Raw genomic sequence first — 12,602 nt, 5'->3', positions numbered from 1 at the left:
GATGGAACCAACTTCCAAGTCTTTATGACCTTCAGAACAAAAGTTATTCAAGAAAATCTTCAATCTCCAATGGGTTTTCATCCTAACCCTGGCTGCAACCCTAACCCTAATTGCAACCCTAACCCTAACCCTAACCCTAATTTCAGCCCTAACCCTATTCACCTTAGGGTGAATAACTCTGCGCTGCTTGCTCGAAACGTGCTGAAATTTGGTGTGGGTGCGTGGCGGTCTCCCCTTTATGATGTGCGAAATGCCCGAGTCTCTAGGACTTTCAGAGAAAAAGTTATTTAAAAATATCTTGTACTTTTTCTTTGAGATTTGGTGGTTTGACCCCTTCCGGAGGTCGGAGAAGCTCGGGGATGGTACCAATGGATCGGGCATCCCCACATTAGTTCTGATGGAACCAACTTCCAAGTCTCTATGACCTTCAGAACAAAAGTTATTCAAGAAAATCTTCAATCTCCAATGGGTTTTCATCCTAACCCTGGCTGCAACCCTAACCCTAATTGCAACCCTAACCCTAACCCTAACCCTAATTTCAGCCCTAACCCTATTCACCTTAGGGTGAATAACTCTGCGCTGCTTGCTCGAAACGTGCTGAAATTTGGTGTGGGTGCGTGGCGGTCTCCCCTTTATGATGTGTGAAATGCCCGAGTCTCTAGGACTTTCAGAAAAAAAGTTATTCAAAAATATCTTGTACTTTTTCTTTGAGATTTGGTGGTTTGACCCCTTCCGGAGGTCGGAGAAGCTCGGGGATGGTACCAATGGATCGGGCACCCCCACATTAGTTCTGATGGAACCAACTTCTAAGTCTCTATGACCTTCAGAACAAAAGTTATTCAAGAAAATCTTTAATCTCCAATGGGTTTTCACCCTAACCCTAATTGCAACCCTAACCCTAACCCTGGCTGCAACCCTAACCCTAATTGCAACCCTAACCCTAACCCTAACCCTAATTTCAGCCCTAACCCTATTCACCTTAGGGTGAATAACTCTGCGCTGCTTGTTCGAAACGTGCTGAAATTTGGTGTGGGTGCGTGGCGGTCTCCCCTTTATGATGTGTGAAATGCCCGAGTCTCTAGGACTTTCAGAAAAAAAGTTATTCAAAAATATCTTGTACTTTTTCTTTGAGATTTGGTGGTTTGACCCCTTCCGGAGGTCGGAGAAGCTCGGGGATGGTACCAATGGATCGGGCATCCCCACATTAGTTCTGATGGAACCAACTTCCAAGTCTCTATGACCTTCAGAACAAAAGTTATTCAAGAAAATCTTTAATCTCCAATGGGTTTTCACCCTAACCCTAATTGCAACCCTAACCCTAATTGCAACCCTAACCCTAACCCTAACCCTAATTTCAGCCCTAACCCTATTCACCTTAGGGTGAATAACTCTGCGCTGCTTGTTCGAAACGTGCTGAAATTTGGTGTGGGTGCGTGGCGGTCTCCCCTTTATGATGTGTGAAATGCCCGAGTCTCTAGGACTTTCAGAAAAAAAGTTATTCAAAAATATCTTGTACTTTTTCTTTGAGATTTGGTGGTTTGACCCCTTCCGGAGGTCGGAGAAGCTCGGGGATGGTACCAATGGATCGGGCATCCCCACATTAGTTCTGATGGAACCAACTTCCAAGTCTCTATGACCTTCAGAACAAAAGTTATTCAAGAAAATCTTTAATCTCCAATGGGTTTTCACCCTAACCCTAATTGCAACCCTAACCCTAATTGCAACCCTAACCCTAACCCTAACCCTAATTTCAGCCCTAACCCTATTCACCTTAGGGTGAATAACTCTGCGCTGCTTGCTCGAAACGTGCTGAAATTTGGTGTGGGTGCGTGGCGGTCTCCCCTTTATGATGAGCGAAATGCCCGAGTCTCTAGGACTTTCAGAGAAAAAGTTATTTAAAAATATCTTGTACTTTTTCTTTGAGATTTGGTGGTTTGACCCCTTCCGGAGGTCGGAGAAGCTCGGGGATGGTACCAATGGATCGGGCATCCCCACATTAGTTCTGATGGAACCAACTTCCAAGTCTCTATGACCTTCAGAACAAAAGTTATTCAAGAAAATCTTCAATCTCCAATGGGTTTTCACCCTAATCCTAATTGCAACCCTAACCCTAACCCTGGCTGCAACCCTAACCCTAATTGCAACCCTAACCCTAACCCTAATTGCAACCCTAACCCTAATTTCAGCCCTAACCCTATTCACCTTAGGGTGAATAACTCTGCGCTACTTACTCGAAACGTGCTGAAATTTGGTGTGGGTGCGTGGCGGTCTCCCCTTTATGATGTGCGAAATGCCCGAGTCTCTAGGACTTTCAGAAAAAAAGTTTTTTAAAAATATCTTGTACTTTTTCTTTGAGATTTGGTGGTTTGACCCCTTCCGGAGGTCGGAGAAGCTCGGGGATGGTACCAATGGATCGGGCATCCCCACATTAGTTCTGATGGAACCAACTTCCAAGTCTCTATGACCTTCAGAACAAAAGTTATTCAAGAAAATCTTCAATCTCCAATGGGTTTTCATCCTAACCCTGGCTGCAACCCTAACCCTAATTGCAACCCTAACCCTAACCCTAACCCTAATTTCAGCCCTAACCCTATTCACCTTAGGGTGAATAACTCTGCGCTGCTTGCTCGAAACGTGCTGAAATTTGGTGTGGGTGCGTGGCGGTCTCCCCTTTATGATGTGCGAAATGCCCGAGTCTCTAGGACTTTCAGAAAAAAAGTTATTTAAAAATATCTTGTACTTTTTCTTTGAGATTTGGTGGTTTGACCCCTTCCGGAGGTCGGAGAAGCTCGGGGATGGTACCAATGGATCGGGCATCCCCACATTAGTTCTGATGGAACCAACTTCCAAGTCTCTATGACCTTCAGAACAAAGGTTATTCAAGAAAATCTTCAATCTCCAATGGGTTTTCACCCTAACCCTAATTGCAACCCTAACCCTAACCCTGGCTGCAACCCTAACCCTAATTGCAACCCTAACCCTAACCCTAACCCTAATTTCAGCCCTAACCCTATTCACCTTAGGGTGAATAACTCTGCGCTGCTTGCTCGAAACGTGCTGAAATTTGGTGTGGGTGCGTGGCGGTCTCCCCTTTATGATGTGTGAAATGCCCGAGTCTCTAGGACTTTCAGAAAAAAAGTTATTCAAAAATATCTTGTACTTTTTCTTTGAGATTTGGTGGTTTGACCCCTTCCGGAGGTCGGAGAAGCTCGGGGATGGTACCAATGGATCGGGCATCCCCACATTAGTTCTGATGGAACCAACTTCCAAGTCTCTATGACCTTCAGAACAAAAGTTATTCAAGAAAATCTTTAATCTCCAATGGGTTTTCACCCTAACCCTAATTGCAACCCTAACCCTAACCCTGGCTGCAACCCTAACCCTAATTGCAACCCTAACCCTAACCCTAACCCTAATTTCAGCCCTAACCCTATTCACCTTAGGGTGAATAACTCTGCGCTGCTTGCTCGAAACGTGCTGAAATTTGGTGTGGGTGCGTGGCGGTCTCCCCTTTATGATGTGTGAAATGCCCGAGTCTCTAGGACTTTCAGAAAAAAAGTTATTCAAAAATATCTTGTACTTTTTCTTTGAGATTTGGTGGTTTGACCCCTTCCGGAGGTCGGAGAAGCTCGGGGATGGTACCAATGGATCGGGCATCCCCACATTAGTTCTGATGGAACCAACTTCCAAGTCTCTATGACCTTCAGAACAAAAGTTATTCAAGAAAATCTTTAATCTCCAATGGGTTTTCACCCTAACCCTAATTGCAACCCTAACCCTAACCCTGGCTGCAACCCTAACCCTAATTGCAACCCTAACCCTAACCCTAACCCTAATTTCAGCCCTAACCCTATTCACCTTAGGGTGAATAACTCTGCGCTGCTTGCTCGAAACGTGCTGAAATTTGGTGTGGGTGCGTGGCGGTCTCCCCTTTATGATGTGCGAAATGCCCGAGTCTCTAGGACTTTCAGAAAAAAAGTTATTTAAAAATATCTTGTACTTTTTCTTTGAGATTTGGTGGTTTGACCCCTTCCGGAGGTCGGAGAAGCTCGGGGATGGTACCAATGGATCGGGCATCCCCACATTAGTTCTGATGGAACCAACTTCCAAGTCTCTATGACCTTCAGAACAAAGGTTATTCAAGAAAATCTTCAATCTCCAATGGGTTTTCACCCTAACCCTAATTGCAACCCTAACCCTAACCCTGGCTGCAACCCTAACCCTAATTGCAACCCTAACCCTAACCCTAATTTCAGCCCTAACCCTATTCACCTTAGGGTGAATAACTCTGCGCTGCTTGCTCGAAACGTGCTGAAATTTGGTGTGGGTGCGTGGCGGTCTCCCCTTTATGATGTGTGAAATGCCCGAGTCTCTAGGACTTTCAGAAAAAAAGTTATTCAAAAATATCTTGTACTTTTTCTTTGAGATTTGGTGGTTTGACCCCTTCCGGAGGTCGGAGAAGCTCGGGGATGGTACCAATGGATCGGGCATCCCCACATTAGTTCTGATGGAACCAACTTCCAAGTCTCTATGACCTTCAGAACAAAAGTTATTCAAGAAAATCTTTAATCTCCAATGGGTTTTCACCCTAACCCTAATTGCAACCCTAACCCTAACCCTGGCTGCAACCCTAACCCTAATTGCAACCCTAACCCTAACCCTAACCCTAATTTCAGCCCTAACCCTATTCACCTTAGGGTGAATAACTCTGCGCTGCTTGCTCGAAACGTGCTGAAATTTGGTGTGGGTGCGTGGCGGTCTCCCCTTTATGATGTGTGAAATGCCCGAGTCTCTAGGACTTTCAGAAAAAAAGTTATTCAAAAATATCTTGTACTTTTTCTTTGAGATTTGGTGGTTTGACCCCTTCCGGAGGTCGGAGAAGCTCGGGGATGGTACCAATGGATCGGGCATCCCCACATTAGTTCTGATGGAACCAACTTCCAAGTCTCTATGACCTTCAGAACAAAAGTTATTCAAGAAAATCTTTAATCTCCAATGGGTTTTCACCCTAACCCTAATTGCAACCCTAACCCTAACCCTGGCTGCAACCCTAACCCTAATTGCAACCCTAACCCTAACCCTAACCCTAATTTCAGCCCTAACCCTATTCACCTTAGGGTGAATAACTCTGCGCTGCTTGCTCGAAACGTGCTGAAATTTGGTGTGGGTGCGTGGCGGTCTCCCCTTTATGATGTGTGAAATGCCCGAGTCTCTAGGACTTTCAGAAAAAAAGTTATTCAAAAATATCTTGTACTTTTTCTTTGAGATTTGGTGGTTTGACCCCTTCCGGAGGTCGGAGAAGCTCGGGGATGGTACCAATGGATCGGGCATCCCAACATTAGTTCTGATGGAACCAACTTCCAAGTCTCTATGACCTTCAGAACAAAAGTTATTCAAGAAAATCTTTAATCTCCAATGGGTTTTCACCCTAACCCTAATTGCAACCCTAACCCTAACCCTGGCTGCAACCCTAACCCTAATTGCAACCCTAACCCTAACCCTAACCCTAATTTCAGCCCTAACCCTATTCACCTTAGGGTGAATAACTCTGCGCTGCTTGCTCGAAACGTGCTGAAATTTGGTGTGGGTGCGTGGCGGTCTCCCCTTTATGATGTGTGAAATGCCCGAGTCTCTAGGACTTTCAGAAAAAAAGTTATTCAAAAATATCTTGTACTTTTTCTTTGAGATTTGGTGGTTTGACCCCTTCCGGAGGTCGGAGAAGCTCGGGGATGGTACCAATGGATCGGGCATCCCCACATTAGTTCTGATGGAACCAACTTCCAAGTCTCTATGACCTTCAGAACAAAAGTTATTCAAGAAAATCTTTAATCTCCAATGGGTTTTCACCCTAACCCTAATTGCAACCCTAACCCTAACCCTGGCTGCAACCCTAACCCTAATTGCAACCCTAACCCTAACCCTAACCCTAATTTCAGCCCTAACCCTATTCACCTTAGGGTGAATAACTCTGCGCTGCTTGCTCGAAACGTGCTGAAATTTGGTGTGGGTGCGTGGCGGTCTCCCCTTTATGATGTGTGAAATGCCCGAGTCTCTAGGACTTTCAGAAAAAAAGTTATTCAAAAATATCTTGTACTTTTTCTTTGAGATTTGGTGGTTTGACCCCTTCCGGAGGTCGGAGAAGCTCGGGGATGGTACCAATGGATCGGGCATCCCCACATTAGTTCTGATGGAACCAACTTCCAAGTCTCTATGACCTTCAGAACAAAAGTTATTCAAGAAAATCTTTAATCTCCAATGGGTTTTCACCCTAACCCTAATTGCAACCCTAACCCTAACCCTGGCTGCAACCCTAACCCTAATTGCAACCCTAACCCTAACCCTAACCCTAATTTCAGCCCTAACCCTATTCACCTTAGGGTGAATAACTCTGCGCTGCTTGCTCGAAACGTGCTGAAATTTGGTGTGGGTGCGTGGCGGTCTCCCCTTTATGATGTGTGAAATGCCCGAGTCTCTAGGACTTTCAGAAAAAAAGTTATTCAAAAATATCTTGTACTTTTTCTTTGAGATTTGGTGGTTTGACCCCTTCCGGAGGTCGGAGAAGCTCGGGGATGGTACCAATGGATCGGGCATCCCCACATTAGTTCTGATGGAACCAACTTCCAAGTCTCTATGACCTTCAGAACAAAAGTTATTCAAGAAAATCTTTAATCTCCAATGGGTTTTCACCCTAACCCTAATTGCAACCCTAACCCTAACCCTAACCCTGGCTGCAACCCTAACCCTAATTGCAACCCTAACCCTAACCCTAACCCTAATTTCCGCCCTAACCCTATTCACCTTAGGGTGAATAACTCTGCGCTGCTTGCTCGAAACGTGCTGAAATTTGGTGTGGGTGCGTGGCGGTCTCCCCTTTATGATGTGTGAAATGCCCGAGTCTCTAGGACTTTCAGAAAAAAAGTTATTCAAAAATATCTTGTACTTTTTCTTTGAGATTTGGTGGTTTGACCCCTTCCGGAGGTCGGAGAAGCTCGGGGATGGTACCAATGGATCGGGCATCACCACATTAGTTCTGATGGAACCAACTTCCAAGTCTCTATGACCTTCAGAACAAAAGTTATTCAAGAAAATCTTCAATCTCCAATGGGTTTTCATCCTAACCCTGGCTGCAACCCTAACCCTAATTGCAACCCTAACCCTAATTTCAGCCCTAACCCTATTCACCTTAGGGTGAATAACTCTGCGCTGCTTGCTCGAAACGTGCTGAAATTTGGTGTGGGTGCGTGGCGGTCTCCCCTTTATGATGTGCGAAATGCCCGAGTCTCTAGGACTTTCAGAAAAAAAGTTATTTAAAAATATCTTGTACTTTTTCTTTGAGATTTGGTGGTTTGACCCCTTCCGGAGGTCGGAGAAGCTCGGGGATGGTACCAATGGATCGGGCATCCCCACATTAGTTCTGATGGAACTAACTTCCAAGTCTCTATGACCTTCAGAACAAAAGTTATTCAAGAAAATCTTCAATCTCCAATGGGTTTTCATCCTAACCCTGGCTGCAACCCTAACCCTAATTGCAACCCTAACCCTAACCCTAACCCTGGCTGCAACCCTAACCCTAATTGCAACCCTAACCCTAACCCTAACCCTAATTTCAGCCCTAACCCTATTCACCTTAGGGTGAATAACTCTGCGCTGCTTGCTCGAAACGTGCTGAAATTTGGTGTGGGTGCGTGACGGTCTCCCCTTTATGATGTTTGAAATGCCCGAGTCTCTAGGACTTTCAGAAAAAAAGTTATTCAAAAATATCTTGTACTTTTTATTTGAGATTTGGTGGTTTGACCCCTTCCGGAGGTCGGAGAAGCTCGGGGATGGTACCAATGGATCGGGCATCACCACGTTAGTTCTGATGGAACCAACTTCCAAGTCTCTATGACCTTCAGAACAAAAGTTATTCAAGAAAATCTTCAATCTCCAATGGGTTTTCACCCTAACCCTAATTGCAACCCTAACCCTAACCCTGGCTGCAACCCTAACCCTAATTGCAACCCTAACCCTAACCCTAACCCTAATTTCAGCCCTAACCCTATTCACCTTAGGGTGAATAACTCTGCGCTGCTTGCTCGAAACGTGCTGAAATTTGGTGTGGGTGCGTGGCGGTCTCCCCTTTATGATGTGCGAAATGCCCGAGTCTCTAGGACTTTCAGAAAAAAAGTTATTTAAAAATATCTTGTACTTTTTCTTTGAGATTTGGTGGTTTGACCCCTTCCGGAGGTCGGAGAAGCTCGGGGATGGTACCAATGGATCGGGCATCCCCACATTAGTTCTGATGGAACCAACTTCCAAGTCTCTATGACCTTCAGAACAAAAGTTATTCAAGAAAATCTTCAATCTCCAATGGGTTTTCATCCTAACCCTGGCTGCAACCCTAACCCTAATTGCAACCCTAACCCTAATTTCAGCCCTAACCCTATTCACCTTAGGGTGAATAACTCTGCGCTGCTTGCTCGAAACGTGCTGAAATTTGGTGTGGGTGCGTGGCGGTCTCCCCTTTATGATGTGCGAAATGCCCGAGTCTCTAGGACTTTCAGAAAAAAAGTTATTTAAAAATATCTTGTACTTTTTCTAGGAGATTTGGTGGTTTGACCCCTTCCGGAGGTCGGAGAAGCTCGGGGATGGTACCAATGGATCGGGCATCCCCACATTAGTTCTGATGGAACTAACTTCCAAGTCTCTATGACCTTCAGAACAAAAGTTATTCAAGAAAATCTTCAATCTCCAATGGGTTTTCATCCTAACCCTGGCTGCAACCCTAACCCTAATTGCAACCCTAACCCTAACCCTAACCCTGGCTGCAACCCTAACCCTAATTGCAACCCTAACCCTAACCCTAACCCTAATTTCAGCCCTAACCCTATTCACCTTAGGGTGAATAACTCTGCGCTGCTTGCTCGAAACGTGCTGAAATTTGGTGTGGGTGCGTGGCGGTCTCCCCTTTATGATGTGCGAAATGCCCGAGTCTCTAGGACTTTCAGAAAAAAAGTTATTTAAAAATATCTTGTACTTTTTCTTTGAGATTTGGTGGTTTGACCCCTTCCGGAGGTCGGAGAAGCTCGGGGATGGTACCAATGGATCGGGCATCCCCACATTAGTTCTGATGGAACTAACTTCCAAGTCTCTATGACCTTCAGAACAAAAGTTATTCAAGAAAATCTTCAATCTCCAATGGGTTTTCATCCTAACCCTGGCTGCAACCCTAACCCTAATTGTAACCCTAACCCTAACCCTAACCCTGGCTGCAACCCTAACCCTAATTGCAACCCTAACCCTAACCCTAACCCTAATTTCAGCCCTAACCCTATTCACCTTAGGGTGAATAACTCTGCGCTGCTTGCTCGAAACGTGCTGAAATTTGGTGTGGGTGCGTGACGGTCTCCCCTTTATGATGTTTGAAATGCCCGAGTCTCTAGGACTTTCAGAAAAAAAGTTATTCAAAAATATCTTGTACTTTTTATTTGAGATTTGGTGGTTTGACCCCTTCCGGAGGTCGGAGAAGCTCGGGGATGGTACCAATGGATCGGGCATCCCCACATTAGTTCAGATGGAACCAACTTCCAAGTCTCTATGACCTTCAGAACAAAAGTTATTCAAGAAAATCGGGGATCTCCAATGGGTTTTCATCCTAACCCTGGCTGCAACCCTAACCCTAATTGCAACCCTAACCCTAACCCTAACCCTAATTTCAGCCCTAACCTTATTCACCTTAGGGTGAATAACTCTGCGCTGCTTGCTCGAAACGTGCTGATTTTCGCAGTAGATCAATGTGCCAAATTTCTCAGTTGATAGATTAACACTTGGGTCTATAAAATGCAAATTGATAGCAAAAAAAATTTGAATCACCAGAGCCCAAGGTGATGTTTTCAGTTTGTTTATTTTTTCCAAAAGATCTTTTCCAAGAAAACAAAGATGAATACAAATCTCCATGTTTCTGAAGCTGGAAACAGTGAAGTTATTCTATGATAAACTGATGCTCAGAAATTTCAGTCTATTAATTAAGACTGTTTTCTCACATTTCCCACATTTGTCTCTTTGGTTTTGTTTTCTTATCGTCTCCCTGCAGCTCCTGAGCAGCCAATGAAAACCTGATTCTCTCCCTCAGCTTCCTGTCCGTCTGAACAGCAGCAGTTTTCTGTCCCACACGGTGCTGCCGAAGCTCTGGATGAGCTCCATGCCGCAGTGTCTCTCCAGGTGCTCCCTGACATGTTTAGCTATGTCCCCGTGAATCTTCAGGGTCTTGAAGTTGTCAAAGTCCGAGCGGCCCAGCTTCCTCAGGCGCCGGGCGGCAGAGCGGTAGCACTTCCAGGGCTGGGCCTCCAGCAGGAGGTGCTGGCTGATGGAGGCCAAGCGAGAGAGGAGCTGCAGCAGGCCGGAGTCTCCGTGGTTTAAATGGACCCACATGGTGACAGCCAGGCACAGACTCAGGTGGAAGTGGGAGCAGCCGTGTCGACTGAGGTAACTCTGCAGCTGCTCCATGTCTGTGGTGATGTCCAGAGGGATGAAGGAGATGCTGCTGGGCAGAGGGTTGGCGTCCTCTGCTCGCTGAATCAGAGCCTCGTCCAGGTCGAAGCCCAGGAGATGAACTTCTCTCCCCTCAGACTCTTCTCCACACACGGGCGGTTGCACCACATGTTTATAGAAGGCCACGCTCAGGTCCTGTCATTCACACAGGGAAACAGAGTGGACAGCTGTTAATGCCATCTTAATTTAAAGGAGCAATCCAACAATTTGACACATGAACTTGTTTGTACTCATTGTGAGGTGTGCTGCTATTGAAACTGTCTCGGGGAACAAAATACAGCACATCCTTGAATTTAGTGCAGTTCTAACATTTGAAGATTTTAAAAATGTTATCTCAATCCTTCCATCTTCCACTTGCAAATGTTTTATATATATCTGTATTTTTATTTTTACAATTTTGGGCATAGATATTTTAAATGTGATGTGTCACAGAGCTGTATTTTTTATGTTTTTCATGTTTTCACTTTACATTTTGATCATCTTGATTTCTCTAATCATTCTTGCCAGATGTTTTAAAATGTCTTTCATTTAGTCAAATTGTGAAATAGTTTGTTTGCTCTTGTTTTTTTCCTCCTCTTTTACTGTCTCTGTAATTCATTGTAAATGATGCCACCTCTCAATGATCATGAGTATAAATATATTTTCTAAAAGCAAACTCAAAACCTACAGTTTTAATCTCTCTCTCTCAATTTTATTTTATTTATTTATTTTTATTTGAGCCTGTTTTGCTATTTGTATATCCTTCTAAATTCACTTAAATTTTCAGATTAGATTAGATTTTTTTCTCAACTATATTCTGTTTCTTTAATATATTCTCTTTTAGGATTTTATTATTTTACTCTGCCTTTTCAAATCTTGAAGGATAACGTTCAAATTTATATGATCTCACATTTTATTCCAGATATTAGAATTCCTAAAGGAAACACAGTGTGTTATAGAGGGTTAACATGTGAATCACAGGAAAGTGAGAATGAAAAGACAACAGTGTGCAAACACGAGAAGAAGTGCTCTTTATGTATTTAATTGTATTTGTTGTATTTGTGTTATTGCACGTTGTAAACCCAGTGAACTTTCTCTTACCCCTGAGTTACAGCCCACGTCCAGCAGCAGTGTTGTCCCGCAGCTGAGACCTAAGTCCTGCAGGAGTGAAGCCGGAATCAGACCCAGTCTGTTCTCCGGAGGGTTGAAGGTGTAATAGTTGATGAAGTTTCCATGAGGAGCAGCTCCGGGATCAGTGGATTCATCCACTGACTCGTTCTCTGCCCGACATGTTGCCATTGTAAACACGTGCGTCTCTGAAATGCGTCCGGGTGGAAAACACGATCATCGAACCACTGGTGATTTCAAAATAACAGGAAGTTAATCGTCGACAAATTTCAAGGAGACACTCGATTTATCTTTTTAATTTATTAATGAATGTTTTATTGTTTTTGTAGATAATAATCTTAATTAATTATATAACAATTTTACAATAAATCCCTTCAATTATTTCATCCTTTATTCATTCATTCATCCACATAATTCCAAATGTATTAATTTATGATGAATCATATTATGGAAACTATAGTTTGTGGTGTGAAGACGTGACTGTAATATTCTCCGGGTCACTAGATGGCGCTCTGCAGCTTTACCCGCGGGTTTGTGAGAAGAAGAAAAACGTTCCCTCTGGGTTTCCGTAGCTTACGAAAGCGAAGGTTAGCTCAAGTGCTAATTCTCACACGCTGACATTGAGGAAAACAGCGACAGCCTGCGTTTGATTTCAGCTTCGGAATAAAAGGTAAGGACGTTAATTTAAAAGATTGTCCTCTGGTAAGAGATGTGACAAACACGTGGAGTTGTAGGAAGTCGATAAAACAGTGTGAGAAGTGACGAAGCTGAGCTGAAGGATGCTAACGTGCAGAGACAAACCTTTAATGCTAATAACACCTGACAGCATTGAAGCGGATCTATCGATGGTTTGTCTGAGTGAGTGTAGTTTGTAGTTTTAGTTTGTGTGGTTGTTGTGATTCTGTGAGTTACACCAGAGTCTGGACCTTCACCTGGGAACTAAAGTGCTCAACTACAAATATAAG

At 44.1% G+C, this 12,602-nt stretch overlaps 1 protein-coding gene across 1 annotated transcript; it reads right to left on the bottom strand.

Annotated features, from left to right (window-relative positions):
• Positions 1-9,864: 9,864 nt before the first annotated feature.
• bcdin3d (BCDIN3 domain containing) lies at positions 9,865-11,846 on the bottom strand. The gene is made up of 2 exons (XM_020096915.2): positions 11,611-11,846; positions 9,865-10,665 (listed from the first exon to the last, which is right to left on the bottom strand). The coding sequence occupies exons 1-2, from the start codon at positions 11,806-11,808 to the stop codon at positions 10,108-10,110; spliced, it is 756 nt and encodes a 251-aa protein (XP_019952474.1). The 5' UTR covers positions 11,809-11,846; the 3' UTR covers positions 9,865-10,107.
• Positions 11,847-12,602: the final 756 nt, after the last annotated feature.

The sequence above is a fragment of the Paralichthys olivaceus genome, chromosome 2 (assembly GCF_024713975.1).
Source record: "Paralichthys olivaceus isolate ysfri-2021 chromosome 2, ASM2471397v2, whole genome shotgun sequence".
Classification (NCBI taxonomy): Eukaryota; Metazoa; Chordata; class Actinopteri; order Pleuronectiformes; family Paralichthyidae; genus Paralichthys; species Paralichthys olivaceus.
This window is presented reverse-complemented; position numbering and strand designations above follow the sequence as displayed.